We start from the raw sequence: 22,866 nt of genomic DNA, 5'->3' as shown, positions 1-22,866 counted from the left end.
AAAGATACCATCCATAAGAGCCAGCCCAGTCTGGCAAAGATACCATCCATAAGAGCCAGCCCAGTCTGGCAAAGATACCATCCATAAGAGCCAACCCAGTCTGGCAAAGATACCATCCATTAGAGCCAGCCCAGTCTGGCAAAGATACCATCCATAAGAGCCAGCCCAGTCTGGCAAAGATACCATCCATAAGAGCCAGCCCAGTCTGGCAAAGATACCATCCATAAGAGCCAGCCCAGTCTGGCAAAGATACCATCCATAAGAGCCAGTCCAGTCTGGCAAAGATACCATCCATAAGAGCCAGCCCAGTCTGGCAAAGATATCATCCATAAAAGCCAGCCCAGTCTGGCAAAGATACCATCCATAAGTCCCAGCCCAGTCTGGCAAAGATATCATCCATAAGAGCCAGCCCAGTCTGGCAAAGATACCATCCATAAGAGCCAGCCCAGTCTGGCAAAGATACCATCCATAAGAGCCAGCCCAGTCTGGCAAAGATACCATCCATAAGAGCCAGCCCAGTCTGGCAAAGATACCATCCATAAGAGCCAGCCCAGTCTGGCAAAGATACCATCCATAAGAGCCAGCCCAGTCTGGCAAAGATACCATCCATAAGAGCCAGCCCAGTCTGGCAAAGATACCATCCATAAGAGCCAGCCCAGTGTGGCAAAGATACCATCCATACGAGCCAGCCCAGTCTGGCAAAGATACCATCCATAAGAGCCAGCCCAGTCTGGCAAAGATACCATCCATTAGAGCCAGCCCAGTCTGGCAAAGATACCATCCATAAGAGCCAGCCCAGTCTGGCAAAGATACCATCCATTAGAGCCAGCCCAGTCTGGCAGAGATACCATCCATAAGAGCCAGCCCAGTCTAGCAAAGATATCATCCATAAAAGCCAGCCCAGTCTGGCAAAGCATCACCACTATAGTACTGATTGAGATGGGCAGTGCTGTGCAGTCTTTCCGTTTTTAAGGTATAGCTACCTTTCAGTAAATACTTAATCATCATGCTGCTGGCTTTAAGTGGATTTCTGTATGTCACAGTGCATATCATCACACTGGACCGTATGTGTTGAAGTCAAGTAAAAGGACGGGTGCTATTTAAGTGTTGTTTATATATGGATTAGTATCGAAAATCCATGCAATGTTTCATGATGTATTAATTGACCAAAGAGGCCATCATCTGGTGGTTCAATAAATGACTGGTGCTTATATAATAGTTCTTGCTGTAGCTTTGAATGTGGCTTAGCTGGTTGAAGCTAACCTCATACAACCATCCAGAAGTCTCACAAGCTTACATTTTGTTTCCCTACATGGATTCCATCTGGCTAGGAGCAGAAGACAGGAGCTTGGTGCCCTCACCATTTCATTGTTCCAATCACTGTCCTCTGATGAACTACTGCCTAAGGTAGCAGGCGTAGAAAGACGCCTAAGCGGTGTCTCCACTCAGGTTGAAAATACTGTATCCCTGAAAACTAGAAACATCCACTTGCCAACACTGCTAAGGGTGTGGGGTGGTTTAGTTGATGATGAACGCAAAGCGCCGCAGTTCACAGCCACTGTATGGCGTCAGTTCAGTTGGCATCTCTTTGCTCAAGCCAAGGTTGGTCATGGGTGCATGAGCAACCTCAGCCACGCTCAAGGTCCTAAACGATATCTTAACCACCATCGATAACAAACAATACTGTGCAGCCGTATTCACTGACCTGGCCAAGGCTTTCGACTCTGTCAATCACCACACCCTCATCGGCAGACTCAATAGCCTTGGTTTCTCAAATGATTGCCTCGCCTGGTTCACCAACTACTTCTCTGATAGAGTGCAGTGTGTCAAATCGGAGGACCTGTTGTCCGGGCCTCTGGCAGTCTCTATGGGAGTGCCACAGGGTTCAATTCTTGGGCCGACTCTCTTCTCTGTATACATCAATGATGTCACTCTTGCTGCTGGTGAGTCTCTGATCCACCTCTATGCAGACGACACCATTCTGTATACTTCTGGCCCTTCTTTGGACACTGTGTTAACAACCTTCCAGACGAACTTCAATGCCATACAACTCTCCTTCCGTGGCCTCCAACTGATCTTAAATACAAGTAAAACTAAATGCATGCTCTTCAACCGATCGCTGCCTGCACCTGCCCGCACGTCCAGCATCACTACTCTGGACGGTTCTGACCTAGAATATGTGAACAACTACAAATACCTAGGTGTCTGGTTAGACTGTAAACTCTCCTTCCAGACTCACATCAAACATCTCCAATCCAAAGTTAAATCTAGAATTATCTTCCTATTTTGCAACAAAGCATCCTTCACTCATGCTGCCAAACATACCCTCGTAAAACTGACCATCCTACCGATCCTCGACTTCGGCGATGTCATTTACAAAATAGCCTCCAATACCCTACTCAATCAATTGGATGCAGTCTATCACAGTGCCATCCGTTTTGTCACCAAAGCCCCATATACTACCCACCACTGCGACCTGTACGCTCTCGTTGGCTGGCCCTCGCTTCATACTCGTCGCCAAACCCACTGGCTCCAGGTCATCTACAAGACCCTGCTAGCTAAAGTCCCCCCTTATCTCAGCTCGCTGGTCACCATAGCAGCACCAACCTGTAGCACGCACTCCAGGAGGTATATCTCTCTGGTCACCCCCAAAGCCAATTCCTCCTTTGGCCGCCTCTCCTTCCAGTTCTCTGCTGCCAATGACTGGAACGAACTACAAAAATCTCTGAAACTGGAAACACTTATCTCCCACACTAGCTTTAAGCACCAGCTGTCAGAGCAGCTCACAGATTACTGCACCTGTACATAGCCTATCTATAATTTAGCCCAAATAACTATCTCTTCCCCTACTGAATTTATTTATTTATTTATTTTGTTCCTTTGCACCCCATTATTTCTATTTCTACTTTGCACATTCTTCCACTGCAAATCTACCATTCCAGTGTCACCATGGCCTTTTTTGCCTTTACCTCCCCTTTCTCACCTCATTTGCTCACATTGTATATAAACTTATTTTTCTACTGTATTATTGACTGTATGTTTGTTTTACTCCATGTGTAACTCTGTATTGTTGTATGTGTCGAACTGCTTTGCTTTATCTTGACCAGGTCGCAATTGTAAATGAGAACTTGTTCTCAACTTGCCTCCCTGGTTAAATAAAGGTGAATAATATATATATTTTTAAAAGGTAGTTAGTAGTAAGGAGCTACGTTAGCTGACATGTTTTTGTCCTGGTGCTCGATATAACTTTCTCTAGAAAGAAGCCCAGTGTTGTTTTACTTCCTAAAAATGTGGCGCTGTGGCTTCTGCTTTCTGACTGGTTGAAGATGCTCCAATCGCTTTTGAATATATTTTGTGCAACACCTCTCGGGAAAAACAGCTTCAATGGTATCCTTTCAGGACTGATAGCGCTGCGATAATAAGAGGACACACCTGTGAAGATTCTGTTTGAGATAGCATCACTGGCGACCACAGTCCCACTTTTAGCCACTCATTACCTTTAGTTACTGAATGGCATTTCATTATAATTATAACTGGATAAGTTGTCATTATAATAATCTGAATAGAAAGAGACTCTCTTGATGACTTGATTTTAAGCTTCAATCCAGAGAATATTAATGTAATCACTTTTCACTTGTGGAAACAAGTTCTTGGATCTTGGATTGAGAATAAGATTTCATGTTGGTAGTACAATAGTTTGTGAACAAACTTGACAAACTCAGAGCGAGCATCTACTTTCAGATTCTGCAACATACTTTGTTTTTCTGAGACTTGGCTTTCCTTCGACATCCAAATGGATTATATACAACCAGTGGGTTTTACAGTTCATAGAGTGGACAGGAAGCAAGCTCTCTCTGGCAAGAAGAAAGGTGGTGTTGTCTGCTTCATGACCAATAACAAGTGGTGCGATGGGGAAACGTACAGGAACTTCCAAGCTTCTGCTCTCCCGATTTGGAAATAATTGGTCATCAAATGTCGCCTTTTTTACCTTCCAAGAGAGTTCTCATGGATTATTGCCCCGGCTGTGTACATCCCACCCCATGCCGACACCAAAAATGCTCTCAAAGATCTTAATTGGACCTAGAACAAACTGGGGACCTCGTACCCGGAGGCAGTGTTCATTGAGGCGGGGGACTTTATCAAAAGAAGTTTGTGCTCCCGAATTACTATCAACACATTGACTGTCCAACTCGCAGAAATTCCACTCTTGACCACTGCTGTACGCCTTTTCGACATGGGTATAAGGTCCTCTCCCGTCCTCCTTTTGGCAAATCTGACCATGACTCCATTTTGCTCCTCTCAACCTACAAATCAAGACTCAAGAGGGAAGTTGCGATGGTCAGGTCTGTACAACGTTGGTCTGAATCCGTGCTTCAAGACTGTTTTGATCACGTGGACTAGAATATGTTCCGGGCGCCTCTGGGGATATCGTCAATGAATGTGCCAACTCATTCACCGGATTCATAAAATAAATGCATAGATGTGATACTGATGGTATCAATAAATTTGATTTGATTTGATCTTTTAAAACTTACTGGAATCAAAAAACAGGGAATGATGGCAGCCTTGTAGGGAAACTGAAGAAGAGAGATGCTGCTTATTAACACGGCAAGGTGACAAATACGACCTACGCAGATTGATCAAGATGGCGAGACACAAGTATAGGGACAAGGTGGAGGCGCAATTCAGTGGGTCGAACACAAGGCGTATGTGGCAGGGGCTTTTAATGATCACGGATTATACTGCACACTGCACTGTACACTGCACTGCCTTCACCCACCTGGACAAAATTAATGCATATGTGAGGATGCTATTCATTGACTACAGTGCATTCTTCAATACCATAGTACCCTCTAAGCTCACCACAAAGCTAATGGCACTGGGACTGAACTCCTCCCTATGCAACTGGTGCCTGGACTTCCTGACGGGCCGCCCCCAGGTGGTGAGGGTAGGCAACAAAATGTCTGCCACGCTGATCCTCAACACTGGGGTCCCTCAGTGGTGTGTACTTAGTCTCTGCTGTGTTCTTGTTCACCCACGACTATGTGGCCAAACACGAATCCAACACCATCATTACGTTTGCTGACGACACAACAGTGGTAGGCCTGATCCGCGACAACGATGAGACAGCCTATATGGAGGAGGTCAGAGAACTGGCAGTGTGGTGCCAGGACAACAACCTCTCCATCAATGTGAGCAAGACAAAGGAGCTGATTGTGGACTACAGGAAAAGGTGGGACGAACGAGTTTCAAGTTCTATCATGATCCAAACTCACCAAGACAGTCGTGAAGAGGGCACAACAAAACCTTTTCCCCCTCAGGAGACTGAAAATATTTGGCATAGGTCCCCAGATCCTCAAAAAGGTCTGCAGCTGCACCAAAGAGAGCATCCTGACCGGTTGCATCACCGCCTGGTATGGCAACTGCTCGGCATCTGACCGTAAGGCGCTACAGAGGGTCGTGCGTAAGGCCCAGTACATCACTGAGGCCAATATTCCTGCTATCCAGCACCTATATACCAGGCGGTGTTAGAGGAATGCCCATAAAATTGTCAGAGACTCCAGTCACCCAAATCATAGACTGTTTTCTCTGCTACAGCACGGCAAGCAGTGCTGGAGCGTCTAGGACCAAAAGGCTCCTTAACAGCTTCTATCCCCAAGCCATAAGTCTACTGAACATTAATCAAATGACCACCGGACTATTTACATTGACCCCCCCTGCTGCTACTCGCTGTTTATTATCTATGCATTGTCACTTCACCCCTACCTACATGTACAAATTACCTTCACTAACCTGTACCCCTGCACACTGACTCCGTACCCCCTGTATATAGCCTCATTATTGTTATTTTATTGGGTTACTTTTTATTATTTCTTACTTTAGTTTATTTGGTAAATATTTTCTTAACTTTTCTTGAACTGCGCTGTTGGTTAAGGCTTGTAAGTAAGCATTTCACGGTAAAGTCTACACTTGTTGTATTCGGCGCATGTGAGAAATAAAGTTTGATTTGATTTGAAGATAATAAGGGACATCAGCCACCTGAGCCCCACTTCCATCACGCATTATAGGAGCATCATGGCAAAAACATTTTTATTATTGTTTCATTCACTTCTTACTTCCCCTCCTGCTGCTCCCCCTATAGACATTGCCTCAGACATTGTAAAAAAGTCACCTAATCTACAAATAGGCCTGAAGCTGGACATAAATATTGAATGATAGCAGGACCAGAACTAGGGCACTTGATAAACAATAGCATTAATCTGAAATGCAACTATTTGTATGAGCTTTTTCCCTTACAAAGGGTTCAGCCACTTTACCAGGTCACTATGCCCATATGGACCGCATTGTTGTTGTTGACACTAGACATTGCTCTACATTACGTTGCTCCCACAGTGAGGTAACATACTGTGGTATGATCAAAACATACAATATGTACTGCAAATATGAGGCTATTCACCGTTCATTTTGATTAGACAACATCTTCCTCAAATGTCTGCTAGCACTCATTGGCTATTAGAGGAATCAATTGAAAGACATCTAATTGTATTTCTTCTGATTTCTCAGCCAGACACATTATGTTTACAAAGCCAAGATAAACCCTTCACAGCCACTGTGGTCTTTTTCCATGTCTCAAGCGTTTCCCTTTTTTACACTATTTTTGTTTGGGAACATAATTTGGCAGAATGATTGGATTTTGTTTAATTAGTGTGTGCTCTTCAGTCCACTGGACCATCAGATGTGTGTATTGATGACTCTGCGGCTTCATTAGATGTGACACTGCATTTGGCTTACTCTAACCCAATTTTGTTGCTATTCCACAAGATAGATTGTAAGCTACCAATGAAGACATGGGATGGGATGAGTGTAGTGAGATGAGTCTCCGTCTTTTCTATTGTCCTTTCTCTCCATCATTTTGCCTCCTCTTCCCATCCCTACCTCTGCTTATTCTTTTTCCTTCTTCATTATTTGTGTTCATCAATCTTCCTCCTCTCAATCTCTCCATACTTCCTTTGCCCTTTATCTCTCATCCTCCGACGTTACAATCCAACCCCTTTTCTCAGACTCCCTGGGTCGCTGAGACGACACGTACCATAATCATAGCAGCCTATTTCTGACTGGGAGCTTGTTGCCATGGATATGGGAGGTGGTTTCCGTGGAGATAGAACTACTCAGGACTGCCAAGGAAAAAATGGGGTGTGACAGTCAGGAGGTTGGATGCCAGAAATAGAATTCTCTGACAGACTTCCTCCCTGCTCTATCCCCCGCAAGACCATGGACTGTAAGCTGTATATTGTCACTCTCCCCCTCCTTTTCTGAGTTCTGAGGCCTCCCAAAACATCCATGGCATATTGTAGATGGCTGAGGATTGCTACTCCACATGGCCCACAACCCTCTTCATTTCCTTTTCTCAAACAATGACTTTCTGTTGGTTTTGAATGTTCACCTTGTAAAAAGTCTTATCACACCAAAGGCTGTTATGGTATGAGGTGATTCAGCCTGGTCTCATAGATTAGATGTAACATAGTAAACGTAAATCCAGGACACTCAAATTAGAATGATATGTTACGTTTGGTATGGTTACATAGGACATATGTTTACTTAAGGCAAAAACAAAAGTAGGGTGGTTGGTCAGTCAAAGGTCTAGCAACCAAAGGTGGCGCATTCGAATCTCATCATGGACAACTATAGCGTTTTAGGTTATTAGCAACTACGTACTAACTACAACTACTTACAATTTTTGTTGCTACTTTGGAACTACTTAGCATGTTAGCTAACCCTTCACCTAACCCTAAACCTTTCAGCTAACCCTTCACCCAACCCTAACTTTAACTCTTTAACGTAGCTCCTAAACTTAACCCTGACCCTAACCCACAGCCTAGCTAAAGTTAGCCAGCTAACCACCTAGCTAGAATTCGTAACATATCATACGTTTTGCTAATTTGTAAACATATTGTACATTTTAGCAAATTCGTAACATATAATACAAATTGTAATTTATAACATATCATTCAAAACTGGGTGATGAACATCCACAAATTAATACATACCATACAAAATGTAATATATCATACTAAGTGTCCCGGATTTACATCACGAACAACTACGAAATGCTCTGAGACTGTAACGGCTGTCTAATGCCTCCTCCTCGGATGAGGAAGAGGAGTAAGGGTCGGACCAAAACGCAGCGTTGAATGAAGACATAATGAATTTATTTACAGACAGACGAAGACGGTAAAACTCTTAAACAAACTACAAAACAACAAACGACGTAGACAGACCTGAACTTGAGAACTTACATATACACGAAGAACGCACGAACAGGTACAAACTACACAAACGAACGAAAACACGAAACAGTCCCGTGTGGTGCATACAGACACAGGAACAATCACCCACAAACAAACAGTGAGAACAGCCTACCTTAATATGGTTCTCAATCAGAGGAAACGTCAAACACCTGCCTCTAATTGAGAACCATATCAGGCAACACATTTAACCCAACATAGAAACACATAACATAGAATGCCCATCCCAACTCACGCCCTGACCAACTAAACACATACAAAAACAATGGAAAACAGGTCAGGAACGTGACAGAACCCCCCTCAAGGTGCGAACTCCGGGCGCACCACCTAAAGTCTAGGGGAGGGTCTGGGTGGGCATCTGTCCACGGTGGCGGCTCTGGCTCCGGACGTGGTCCCCACCCCACCATAGTCAATCCCCGCTTCCGTAGCCTCCTCCAAATGGCCACCCTCCAAATTAACCCCACTGGATTAAGGGGCAGCACCGGAATGAGGGGCAACACCGGAATGAGGGGCAACACCGGAATGAGGGGCAGCTCCGGACTGAGGGGCAGCACCGGACTGGCTGGCGGATCCTGGCTGGCTGGCTCTGGCGGATGCTGGCTGGCTCTGGCGGATCCTGGCTGGCTGGCTCTGGCGGATCCTGGCTGGCTGGCTCTGGCGGATCCTGGCTGGCTATCTCTGGTGGATCCTGGCTGGCTAGCTCTGGCGGATCCTGGCTGGCTAGCTCTGGCGGATCCTGGCTGGCTAGTTCTGGCGGATTCTGGCTGGCTGGCTCTGGCTGGCTGGCGGCTCTGGCTGCTCATGGCTGGCTGGCGGCTCTGGCTGCTCATGGCTGGCTGGCGGCTCTGGCTGCTCATGGCTGGCTGGCGGCTCTGGCTGCTCATGGCTGGCTGGCGGCTCTGGTTGCTCATGGCTGGCGGAAGGCTCTGACTGCTCCTGTCTGGCGGAAGGCTCTGGCTGCTCCTGTCTGGCGGAAGGCTCTGGCTGCTCCTGTCTGGCGGAAAGGCTCTGGCTGCCCCTGTCTGGCGGAAGGCTCTGGCTGCTCCTGTCTGGCGGAAGGCTCTGGCTGCTCCTGTCTGGCGGAAAGGCTCTGGCTGCCCCTGTCTGGCGGAAGGCTCTGGCTGCTCCTGTCTGGCGGAAGGCTCTGGCTGCTCCTGTCTGGCGGACGGCTCTAGCGGCTCCTGTCTGGCAGATGGCTCTGAAGGCTCATGACAGACGGGCGGCTTTGAAGGCTCAGTACAGACGGGCGGCTTTGCAGGCTCAGTACAGACAGGTTCATTCGGGTTCACGGGTTCATGTTCAGTTCATGCGGCGCTTGGCAGACGGACAGCTCAGACGGCGTTGGGTAGACGGCGTTGGGTAGACGGGCAGTTCAGGCGCCGTTGGGCAGACGGGCAGTTCAGGCGCCGTTGGGCAGACGGGCAGTTCAGGCGCCGCTGGGCAGACGGCAGACTCTGACCGGCTGAGGCGCACTGTAGGCCTGGTGCGTGGTGCCGGAACTGGAGGTACCGGGCTAAGGACACGCACCTTCAGGCTAGTGCAGGGAGCAGCAACAGGACGCACAGGACTCTGGAGGTGCACAAGAGGCTTAGTGCGTGGTGTAGGCACTGGTGGTAATGGGCAGGAGACACGCACCATAGGGCTAGTGCGTGGAGGAGGAACAGGGCTCTGGAGACGCACAGGAGGCTTGGTGCGTGGTGCCGGCACTGGTGGTACTGGGCTGGGGCGGGGACATGGCGCCGGATATACCGGACCATGCAGGCGTACTGGCTCCCTTGAGCACTGAGCCTGCCCAACCTTACCTGGTTGTAGGCTCCCCGTCGCCCGACCAGTGCGGGGAGGTGGAATAACCCGCACTGGGCTGTGTATGCGAACCGGGGACACCATGCGTAAGGCTGGTGCCATGTATGCCGGCCCGAGGAGACGCACTGGTGGCCAGATGCGTTGGGCCGGCTTCATGACATCCGGCTCAATACTCAATCTAGCCCTGCCAGTGCGGGGAGGTGGAATAACCCGCACCCGAGCCGCCGCCATAGGAAGGCCCACCCCGGACCCTCCCCTTCTGTGTTAGGTTTTGCGGCCGGAGTCCGCACCTTTGGGGGGGGGGGGGGGGGAATACTGTCACGCCCTGGCCTTAGTATTCTTTGTGTTCTTTATTATTTTAGTTAGGTCAGGGTGTGACATGGGGAATGTTTGTGTTTTTGTCTCGTCTTGGGTGGTTATATGGTAAAAGGGTGTGTTGGGTTTCGTGCATGGGGTTGTGTTTAGTGAATGTGTCTAGGTATGTCTATGGTTGCCTGAGTGGTTCTCAATCAGAGACAGCTGTCTTTCATTTGTCTCTGATTGGGAGCCATATTTAAGGCAGCCATAGGCATTGGGCTGTTGTGGGTAATTGTCTATGTCATTGTGTAGTGTTTAGTGTCAGCACGATTTGTTTAAATAGCTTCACGATCGTCAGTTTGTTGTTCTTGTTTCGTCGTTATAATTAAAAAGAATGTATTTTTCACACGCTGCGTTTTGGTCCTCTCTCCCACGTCAAGACGATCGTGACAGAGACGAGGTTGGGTGATTGTGCTCAGTATAATTGTTTCTTATACTGGTATGCTAACATTCAACAAAGCAATATTCATTCACACTGGACACAGACATATAACATAGAGAGTGGTACACTGGAACATGCTATTATAATTGGGGTCCATTTCCCGCAAGACCATTTTTCGTTCCCTGCAATGAAGCATTGTATGATATATTGTATGATATATTACATATTGCTTTGAACTGAAATGATTTGTGCAATGTTTGTTTGGACAGACCTTTGTATGTGTCTGTATGATTAGGAGAAGAAAACAACATGGATTATGAGTGTCGTTAAAGCTAGAGTAATATTTCTGTGAGAGATGTAAACATAAACAGACAGAATATGTTGGACATGGGTCTTGCATAACAATGTCCATTCATGAGAAGCAGTCCTATTACCATGGTCTAATGAACAGAGAGAAAAACTCTGTTTTTGGGATGTGGCTGACAGTGGCTGACAGTGGCTGACTGTGGCTGTTGTTGACCGTTGCATTGTGTTGTGTGAGTTTTCCCTAACTGGGTCTGTATCGGGCTGTAGAAAACACTGCTGTTTGGTAACTACAGTATATACAATACCAGTAAAAAATTTAGACACACCTACTCATTCAAGGGTTTTTCTTTATTTTTACTATTTTCTACATTGTAGAATGATAGCGAAGACATGAAATAACACGTATTAAACAAATCTAAATATATTTTAGATCTTTGCTTTGATGACCTGCTTTGCACAATCTCATCAACATCAACCTCACTGTACTCATTCCCCTTGTTATCCCCTCCTACAGTAAATAGGGGACTGTTTTGGGGGCATTACCTAATCTTCATTCATTTATATTTAATGATGTTTTATTTGGCCCCCGTCCTCATGGGGCTGGAGGTGGGATGGGGGCAAGGGGGTGTCATCAAGGGTTGAATAATCACTGCCTGCCTTCCACCATAATTGCCCAGAGGGAGGGGTTCTAGTATCTAGTCCAGGACTGAATCAGTGAGCTTGGAGTGAACGTTTCGACGCGGTGTTTGTGTGAAGAACGTGGGTGGGTGTGAATTCAGTTCAGAGATGAGGTGGATGTTTGTGGATTTGAAGGGTAAAGATAAAATATGTTTTTTATTGTCACATACACCGCATAGGTGAAATGTGTTGTTTTACAAGGTCATCCAGAGTAGTGCGGCACCCCTGGAGCAAATTAGGGTTAAGTGACTTGCTCAAGGGCACATTGACAGATTTTTAACCTTGTCGGTAAAGGGTATTCAAATCAGCGTCCTTTCAGTTACTGGCCCAATGCACTAACCGGTATGTCAATGGAGAGTTATCACACACTCTTTTTCGAGGTCAGTCATTCAATACCTTCCTAACAGAGTAGCCCATCGCATGTGGCTACAACAGAGGGGAGGAACACAGTGTCCGCAACCAAGAGCACAAACAAAACACAATAAACAAAAGAGCCAAAGGGTCCAGGGCCAGGAGCCAGAGATGTACAACCAGGGCCCCTGATGGGGGCAGGAAGGCAGGGTGGAGGAGATGGGCAGTGGGTACAGTAGTGGGCATGGAGCAGGGTGATAAGGGGAGGAATTGGAGATGACAGAACAGCATGGAAAAGCACATTATACCACCAGAACCGTGGAGAGATGTGTAGCAGTAATGGATGCTGTTACAGAGAGGACAGATTCATTCAAGTAGAATGGCTGTGGAAACTGAGGCACTGTATCCCCCAAAGCTACTCTGTCTGTTTTCTAAGTTTCTACTGTAATGCCAAGCTGCCTGTAAATGACGAGTCAGAACTGCGGTTTATAGGACACCAAGGGAGGGTGTGTGTATTAGCATTTGTGTGTTAGTGACGTACATTTCTGTGTACGTGACGTTCATTTGTGTGTGTGTGGGTGCGTGTGGGTGGGTGGGTGGGTGTGTGTGTTTGACTGAGCTTACTGGTGGGAGGCATGAGTCGAGAATCTGCTCTCGCAAATAGGGATATGTTCCGTGGAGTCATGTGACCAAAGCTCTGTTAGGGCTGTGATGTCAGAGAGAGGGAGAAATGGAGAGAGAGAAGGAGAGGGAGAGAGAGGGAGCAGCATTCAGTTCATCCTCAGAGACTCATCTGATCAGTTCAGAGCACAGACACAGAGAGAAACACACAATTACTTCCCTCGCACACATAGACTGCGCTTCACAGACACACCATATAACACAGATATAGTACATTACCAGCCTTCCTTACCGCCAAGGGAAGATTCATTTATTTAGCTGTCTAGAAGAATAAAGAGTATCCATCAAAAGGAAGCAGCAGAGAGAGAGATCGAGAGAGAGAGAGGTGAGGATGTCTTCTCTCTCCAATCAGCAGCAAGGTGGTGGTGGACAGCGCTGTGAGTACACTGAGCTGGGCAAGGTGCCCTCTGTCTCTATGGCGTCTCCTCAGCAGGCCCTTCAGGGCTGGGACCGGCAGCGAGACCAGATGGGCCCACTTGGTTTCGGTGGCAGTCCAGGAGCACCCAGGCTAACCGACGAGGACATGCTCTCAAGCCTTTTTGATGGACCATCTGGATCAGGGTTCAAGGTGGAGTCGTCTGACCTCAAGGTGCCAGGGAGGATGGGTGTTGGACTCGGGCCGTCTTTTGGTCTGGGCAGCGCCGGGGAGAGCCCCACAAGTCCCCTCTCCTCCTCGTCCTCTCCAGCCTCACCCGGGATACTCCTCTCCACCCCAGGACAAAAACACAGGGTCAATGGAGCCGCAGCCCCGCTAGGGTCCCCTGCTATGCAGCAGGATGCCTCACCATTCCCTAACACACAGAAGGTGGACAATTGCGTAAGGAATCCCTCCTTCTCTGGGCTGCCCCAAACAGGCCTCAAGCCTGCTGTTCAGACTGTTCCTGCTGCACCTGCACCTGTAGCCAACTACTGTGTCATTGGTGTTGTCAACGACAACTACTCTAAGGGTGGAGACTGCACTGTGTCAGGATTCTCAGAGGACAGTGACGAGGACATGGGGCCTACTCTACCTCGAGGAGGAGGTACCGAGCAACAACACAAAGCCGTGAGGCGCGCTATGTCTGACTGCTCCCACCTGTCTGTGCCAGGTAGCTTGGACTTTTCCCAGTACCCAGGGCAGCCTGGTGGACTGGTGGACCTGCCCTCACCTGGAAGTAACGTTATGGGGTCCAAGTCTCCACATTCAGCGGTCCAACGCTCTCTGACAGTGGGGGAGGAGAGAAAGACTGTGTCACCCACACTCTCTCCTCTGTCCCCACTGAGCCCTGTCAGGGCCCCCAACTCCCCTCCACCCAGGAGGGGTACTGGTAATGGGATGTCACAGAGCCAGAGTGAGAGTGTGCTACTGCCGGTTCTCCTCACTGGAAAAACCTTCAACATCAATACTAAAAGCTCCATGGATGGTAGGTGACTATGATTTGAGGCCTATTCCTCTGTGTTTGGAACAGCTCTCATTAATTTGTTATAACATGTTGCTCATCATTGACTTAGTTCCCCTATCTCTCATTGGTCATGTATCTACTGGTCTACAGTCATTTAAGTATATAGATTTGGGAGTTCAGGTTTATTTGTGATCAGTGGGCAGTGGAATTTCTCTAGGCTGGAATAGTTGTTTGTTTCATCGACAGTGATTGAGTGCTGAAAGACAAAATGGAGGAAGCCAAAAGAAGAATGGATGTAAAAAAAAAATATATATATATATATATATATATATATATATATATATATATATATTCACCAGCTTGAAATAGTTTTTTTGGGGTATATTTACACTAGGATGATTTGCTTCTCAAAAAGCGTTGGTTTGAAGATAGCAGCACAATTAAAAATTCTGAAAGAATAATATAAAGGGAATATTTACATCTATTGTTTTGTCTACCTTTTGTTTTGACAAAATGTCAAAGGCACCTGAATACCATCATTGAAGAGTCAAGTTCCTCTAAATATATGAGTGTCTATTGAAATACTGAGGTTCGTTTACCTTCTCAAACCCCCATCTTCAAATGACTGTGTTGTTTAGTGATGCATCACATCAAGTGGCACTCCATCGATTGGCTAGCACTAAGGGAAGGGTGTGTAGTTGATTTGAAATCGAGTCCGGGTATTCATTTAAACAGAGAGTAGTCATTTCTAGTGGTGCTATGTGGGGACTCCTGGGGATGCTTTCAGATTGCATGACTACTCCGTGTTATTCATAGACACACTTAGATTCAGTAACACCAGACAGGCAAGGCAGTCTGGAGCCTGAGGCCATTTTGCTTGCAGTATATAAAGATGTCGGATCTTAATATGAACCATTTCATCGCATGAGGAAAATAATCCCGCAGCAGGAGGATTTTAATGAATATTGAATATTTACAATCGCCGCCAGGGGGCAGCTGGAAACGGTGTTTGTAGGCTATAAAATGCAGTACCATACCTAGGGGCGATGGTTTGGGGAAGGATCTGCAAACTAACTGACCTCATACCATCAAGTATCATCAAGTATTCTCACGGCTTGCTTAAGCATTGTGAACTGCTGTAGCGCAGTGGTCTGAGCAGCACGCTTCGGCTCGGAGCATCATGAGTTTTGATATGGAAACTAATGTTGGTGTAGCTTACTGTGATTATTTAACGAATCTAAAGGCAGCTGCCTACCTGCCTTCAAAGGCATCTACCTTAGTAGGGAGCACTTCTCCAGTTGGCACAAGATTTGAAGGCAGCATCACATGATAACGCATTGACATTCGCCCAGCGCCATACGTTTGTAGCCACTGTAGCACCGTGAGCAACTAGTGCTAGCAATTCGGTGACCTATCCCAAAATGGAGATATCTGGCACAAATAAGAAGTAAACAAGTAACAGAATCGATCTCCTCATTACCTGTTAATGAATGAAGTTGACACCGACCAGAATAATTATCCTACGGTATAGGGTCCTCCTCTAGCACATTTTTTGGTCTGCTGCTCCATCATTGTGAACATGACAGGTAAGCTTGCATGCATAATAATATACAGTCTATGACTTTTTTGACATAGCTAAATAAGCTATTTTACTGACGGTTTAAGAATGATTAATAGCCAGAATAGTAGTGTTTCACTGTGAAGCTAATATTGCATTAAATATGTTTTTCTTCTTCTAATGAGTAGGCCTGCATTGTGATTCATTGATACAACTATCACACCAGTGCATATTATACATTTACACCAATGTTCAAGATAAAATGGTTTTATATTATTGATTACTAATATTCAAAGGTGATATGATTCAATCTAACTAGATTAGAAGGCCATGTCTACACTCCCTTACATAAGCTAAGTGCATTGGATACAAAACAAATACTGGCATGTGATGAAGGATAACATGGCCAATCTATACTGAATAAAAATGTAAATGCAACATGTAAAGTGTTGGTCCCATGTTTCATGAGCTGAAATAGAAGATCCCAGAAATGTTCCATATGCACAACAAGTTTATTTCTCTCACATTTTGTGCACAAATATGTTTACATCTGTTAGTGAGCATTTCTCCTTTGCCAAGATAATCCATCCACCTGACAGGTGTGGCATATCAAGAAGCAGCATGAACATTATAAAGGCCACTCTAAAATGTGCAGTTTTTTCCACACAACAATATGCTACAGATGTCTCAAGTTTTGAGGGAGTGAACAAATGGCATGCTCACTGCATGAATGTCCCCCAGAGCTGTTGCCAGAGAATTTAATGTTTATTTCTCTACCATAAGCCTTCTCCAACGTCATTTTAGAGAATTTGGCAGTACGTCCAATCGGCCTCACAACCGCAGACCACGTGTAACCACGCCAGCCCAGGACCTCCACATCCGACTTCTTCACCTGCGGGATCATCTGAGACCAATCAACTGGTCAGCTGATGAAACTGAGGAGTATTCCTGTCTGTAATATAGCCTTTTGTGGGGGCAAAACACATTTTAATTGGCTGGGCTTGGCTCCCCAGTGGGTGGGCCTATGCCCAGTGATGTGAAATCCATAGATTAGGGCACAGGTGTCAAACTCATTCCACGGGGGGCCGAGTGTCTGCGGGTTTTCGCTCCTCCCTTATACTTGATTGATGAATTAACATCACTAATTAGTTAGGAACTCCCCACACCTGGTTGTCTAGGGCTTTATTGAAAGGAAAAACCAAAAACCTGCAGACACTAGGCCCTCCGTGGAATGAGTTTGACACCCCTGGATTAGGGCCTAATGATTTAAAAAAAAAATTGGCTAATCTCCTTATATGAACTGTAACTCAGTAAAATCATTGAAATTATTGCATGTTGTGTTTATATTTTTGTTCACTATAATTATATGAATGCATATCAAACAGGAATATATCAATGAAATGAATACAGCTTTGTAATGTTATTGATTCCTTTCTCTTCTTGCAGGGGATTAGACAGATGAACTGCAGTCACCAGATGCCCAAGCCTCAAAACCAGAAACATGTGGAGACATCAACACTTGTAATTTTGAATAAATGTTTATTGGTTTTCCTGTATCTGTGCATGGGTCCTTAAAACACAGTCCATTTTACAAAGTAAGTCATTCCCAAGTGAGGGACATTTCAAGGAGATTAACCTCCCAACATTCATAAGCTTGTTCAGTACATGAGAGCAAATTTTGTCATTAAGTACTTTGGTTGCAAGGAGGACACCGCTACCTATATAAACCAAGTCAATCGGGAGATGTAGTTATTTGTGCCAGAAGGGCATGAGGCAGAATCCAACTGGCACCGACACGGTAGGCCTATATGTGCCCACGATTGAACTCAAATTTGACAGTTCATTCGTAACTTTAGGATATACTTGTATGTCGTAGCCTGCTGGAGACTAATATCTATCTTGTGCTATTAAGCTATATAAAATGACGGTTGTTGATGTCTATAACTGCATTTTTTTATAAGGTTTTGTACATTGGAATATAGCAGTAATAGGACCTAGCAAGTGAGAGAACATTATTTTGATATCAAATCCTGATCCCAATGAATGCACTGCCCCCTCATGGAGAGAAAGAGAACTGCTCATTTTCAGCCACTCATGAGGTTCAGTTGAATTTCCTTATGCATCAGGAAAATTCTTTGTGACAAAAGAGTAATCAAGTTAATAGCCCACATCTCGAACACTGTATTAGAGCTCTCTTTCACCTACAGCTAGCCTATCACTATGTATCGCATAAATACACCATCATGAAAAGGCTCTATATATCTGCATCCTTCAATTAACAACAGTAGGGAGCAAGCAGAAATACACTATATAAACAAAAGTATGTGGACACCCGTTCAAATTAGTGGATTCGGCTATTTCAATCGCACCCGTTGCTGACAGGTGTATAAAATCGAGCACACAGCCATGCAATATCCATAGACAAACATTGGCAGTAGAATGGCTTTACTGAAGAGCTCAGTGACTTTCAACATGGCACCGTCATAGGATGCCACCTTTCCAACATGTCAGTTTGTCAAATTTCGGACCCTGTCACCTGTAAGTGCTGTTATTGTGAAGTGGAAAAGTCTAGAATCTACAACGGCTAAGCCTCGAAGTGGTAGGCCACACAAGCTCACAGAACGGGACCGCCGAGTGCTGAAGCGCATAGTGCGTAAGAATCGTCTGTCCTCGGTTGCAACACTCACTACCGAGTTCCAAACTGCCGCTAGAAGCAACTTTAACATAAGAACTGTTTGTCGGGAGCGTCATGAAATGGGTTTCCATGGCCGAGCAGCCGCACACAAGCCTAAGATCACCATGCGCAATGCCAAGCATTGGCTGGAGTGGTGTAAAGCTCGCTACCATTGGAGCAGTAGAAACGTGTTCCCAAGAGTGATGAATCACGCTTCACCATCTGGCAGTCCGACGGACAAATCTGGATTTGGCAGATGCCAAGAGAACACTACCTGCCCCAATGCATAGTGCCAACTGTAAAGTTTGGTGGAGGAGGAATAATGGTCTGGGGCAGTTTTTCATGGTTCGGCCGAGTCCACTTAGTTCCAGTGAAGGGAAATCTTAACGCTACAGCATACAATGACATTCTAGATGATTCTGTGCTTATAACTTTGTGGCAACAGTTTGTTGAGATCGGTGTGGAAGAACTTAACTGGCCTGCACAGAGCCCTGACCTCAACCCCATCGAAAACCTTTGAGATGAATTGGAACACCAACTGTGAGCCAGGCCTAATCACCCAACATAAGTGCTCGACCTCACTAATGCTCTTGTGGCTGACTGGAAACAAGTCTCCGCAGCAATGTTCCAACATCTAGTGGAAAGCCTTCCCAGAAAACTGGAGGCTGTTATAGCAGCAAAGTGACGACCAACTCCATATTAACAATGTCCATGATTTTGGAATGAGATGTTTGGCGAGCACTGCATTACTTTTGGTCATGTAGTGTAGCTGCCTGGCAGTATCATCCTGCTGTAACATTTCTACCTCATGAATGAAGGTCATCGGAAAATAATCCCTCTGCTTGCGTGCCTTTCTCCAATGCATGGTCATTAAAAGACAAACTGTACAGTTCCACATTTGACTAATTCTGGCGACAGATACGCATCATCACTTCATATAACGTGTGTGTGGGTGTGGGTGGGTGGGTGCGTATGCTTGTATTTTCATGTGGGTGTCTGGTGTGTGATGCTGGTCGCCTGCAGTGAAATATCATGAGCACCTGCTCCATCATGTCCCTTTGTGTTAGTCATTCTCTAACTTATGTGACACTGTGTTTACGCCACTGGCCAGGCATATAGAACAGCTCTATACTAGAGTCTATAGTATATGTTTACACCACTGGTCTATAGTGTTTACACCACTGGTCTTTAGTGTTTACACCACTGGTCTTTAGTGTATGTTTACACCACTGGTCTATAGTGTTTACACCACTGGTCTATAGTGTATGTTTACACCACTGGTCTATAGTGTATGTTTACACCACTGGCCAGGCATACAGAACAGTTCTATACTAGAGTCTATAGTGTATGTTTACACCACTGGCCAGACATACAGAACAGTTCTATACTAGAGTCTATAGTGTATGTTTACACCACTGGTCAGACATACAGAACAGTTCTATACTAGAGTCTATAGTGTATGTTTACACCACTGGCCAGGCATACAGAACAGCTCTATACTAGAGTCTATAGTGTATGTTTACACCACTGGTCTATAGTGTATGTTTACACCACTGGTCTATAGTGTATGTTTACACCACTGGCCAGGCATACAGAACAGCTCTATATTAGAGTCTATAGTGTATGTTTACACCACTGGCCAGAAATACAGGACAGCTCTATACTAGATTCTATAGTGTATGACAGTTGCTGGAACCAGGGCTCCTAAAGCCAGCCATTAGAACAACAAGGCCATTCTAGTTTAGTCTTAATGATTTGATAGATTTTGTGATTGGCTCATGTTTCTGTACCGTTGTGACAAATATGATCCGGTTTGACAAGTTCAAATGGTATTTATCTGTCAAAAATGTAAAATCCATTTGCCATCACTCTCTTTTGAAAAATGGATGCTCTCGTCAACTAATTGGTCAGAATTTTCATTGAAAAGCAGATTCTTTCATTGCGGCAGTGGGTCTTCTTTTGACCCAGCTTAATTTGTGCCACATTTCCTCATCTCTTTGGCACATTGGTTTTCCTCTCTCATGATGTATTCCAAATAGCACCCTATTCTCTAAGTAGGGCAATGCTCTGACTTGGTCAAACGTAGTGCCCTCCATAGGGAATAGAGTGCCATTTAGGATGAACACTCTCTCTCTGTAGAGGTCACTGAAGCTGGGTTACATAAGGAGCCCATGCCAACAATGTGCTGTTCTGTCTGTCCAGCTCGACCCTGGGCTCTGTGACTTTCTGTGGCCCTGCCCAGACTCCACACCACCATGCCATGGTCACTGTAGTCTACTAACTCTCATTTCCTCACCAGCGACGGTGTTCTGCTGTGATTAAGATCTATCAAAGAATTTTAGAGGATTGACATTTAGCTGCCTGTTTGAATAGCAGCAATATATACAGATGCACTTCTTCATTTGACCCTGCTTTTCACAGTAGAAAAATAATCCGGCAGGAACAGGAAATGGGAATTATTATGTGGATTATTATTAATGGACATTTTTGTAGGCGTTGTTACATTTTTCACCAGGGCAAATCAAATCTGACATTTTAAAGATAAAATTAGAAGCCTTTTTAAACCTTGAATACACTAGAATTGTGCATTTCCTGCTGTGCAGGAAAGCTCTCTGCATCAGCAAAGTAATCAACTTAAGATAGCAGATCTGTACTGAGTGCTGTTGTCCATGTACAGTGGTGGCATTCTTTGGATGTATTGTTGAAGCTAGATTTTGAAGCTAAAGCCAGTCTGAATCTGTGGTTCGGTTAATAACACAATGCTGTTTGTCAGTGGAACATAAAGTGAACTGATATGTCAGATCATTGACGGTTTCATGCCCTTCATCCCCTCCTCAACGACAACGCTGGTTTTTAGTAACTGGGTGTCGCAAATGTCAAGGAACATATGGTATTTTAATGTTGTGGATAGTTGAAAGCCATGAACCATGTTGTCAGCGTCCATCTGAGCACAGTTTCCCATGATTGAAACAGATATGCTCTCACTCATGGCTGAAAGCAGCACTGGCACTATAAAGTTTCTCTACCTGTATTTGATCCTCAGATAAATTCTGGTCTTTTTTCACGGTTTTCTCAATATATCAATATATGTCTATTTTTGTCTCTACAGTGAAAGCAGAAAATAAGGACAAACAAGAGAAGGCTGATTTCTTCCCCAAGATGGATAACTTGAACATGTTTGATAAGACCGAGAAGTCGGACAAGATGGAGAAGATGGAGAATAAAGAGAAAGAAGATCAATCTAAGAAAGTCAATGCTGACAAGACAAACAAATCTGAGATCCTCAAAGATGAAGAGAAGATTGATAAGACAGAGAAAAATGTTAAAAATGAAAAAGTGGACAAGCCAGAGAAGACCAACAAAGATGAGAAGATGGAGAAGAAAGAAAATGGAGAGAAAACGGACAAGATGGTTAAAGTTGAGAAGAATGAAAAGGCTGGGAAAGGTACTGCAAAGTCCCCAACAACCATCAGAAGCAAGCAGGACCTCACCAGCCCAGACAGTAAGGCCAAGGTAGGTCAGGGAAAGGCTGGCACAATGTTACCATTCATATCAGTGCAAGCTGCTTCTGCAACTGTCACTGCCATCTCTAGTGTGTGTGTGTGTGTGTGTGCATGCGCTTATGTGCTATTTCAAATGTAAAAGGGTTATCTAGCCTGCTGCTAGAACTTGCTCTGCTGATGCTCCTGGTTTGAGGTTTATAGTGAATGCATCCTCTGCTGCTTTTGTTTAACTAGTCAAGTCAGTTAAGAACAAATTCTTATTTTTAATGACAGCCTAGGAACAGTGGGTTAATTTAAAACTGCCTTGTTCAGGGGCAGAACGACAGATTTTTTACTTGTCGGCTCGGGGATTCGGTCTTGCAACCTTTCGGTTACTAGTCCAACGCTCTAACCACTTGGCTACCTGCCGCCCCCTGCCTGTCCTCTGCTGCTTTACCATGCTGCCTCTGCTGCTTTACCATGGTGACTGTCCTCTGCTACTTTACCATGCTGCTTTACCATGCTGCCTGTCCTCTGCTGCTTGACCATGCTGCCTGTCCTCTGCTGCTTGACCATGCTGCCTGTCCTCTGTTACTTTACCATGCTGCCTGTCTTCTGTTGCTTTACCATGCTGCCTGTCCTCTGCTGCTTTACCATGTTGCCTGTCCTCTGCTGCTTGACCATGCTGCCTGTCCTCTGTTACTTTACCATGCTGCCTGTCTTCTGTTGCTTTACCATGCTGCCTGTCCTCTGCTGCTTTACCATGCTGCCTGTCCTCTGCTGCCTGTCCTCTGCTGCTTTACCATGCTGCCTGTCCTCTGCTGTTTTACCCTGCTGCCTGTCCTCTGTTGCTTTACCATGCTGCCTGTGCTGCTTTACTATGCTGCCTGTCCTCTGCTGTTTTAC

At 45.5% G+C, this 22,866-nt stretch overlaps 1 protein-coding gene across 5 annotated transcripts in view; it reads left to right on the top strand.

The window, feature by feature from the left end:
* LOC129814032 (microtubule-associated protein 4-like) overlaps positions 1–22,866 on the top strand; it is a 71,515-nt gene that overhangs the window by 35,614 nt on the left and 13,035 nt on the right. For all 5 annotated transcript variants that reach the window (XM_055866779.1, XM_055866778.1, XM_055866777.1 and 2 more), the window contains exon 7: positions 21,588–21,991. In XM_055866779.1, coding sequence (XP_055722754.1) covers positions 21,588–21,991 — 404 coding nt within the window. The remainder of the gene's footprint in view (positions 1–21,587; positions 21,992–22,866) is intronic.

This window comes from Salvelinus fontinalis, chromosome 17, assembly GCF_029448725.1.
Source record: "Salvelinus fontinalis isolate EN_2023a chromosome 17, ASM2944872v1, whole genome shotgun sequence".
Taxonomy (NCBI): Eukaryota; Metazoa; Chordata; class Actinopteri; order Salmoniformes; family Salmonidae; genus Salvelinus; species Salvelinus fontinalis.
This window is presented reverse-complemented; position numbering and strand designations above follow the sequence as displayed.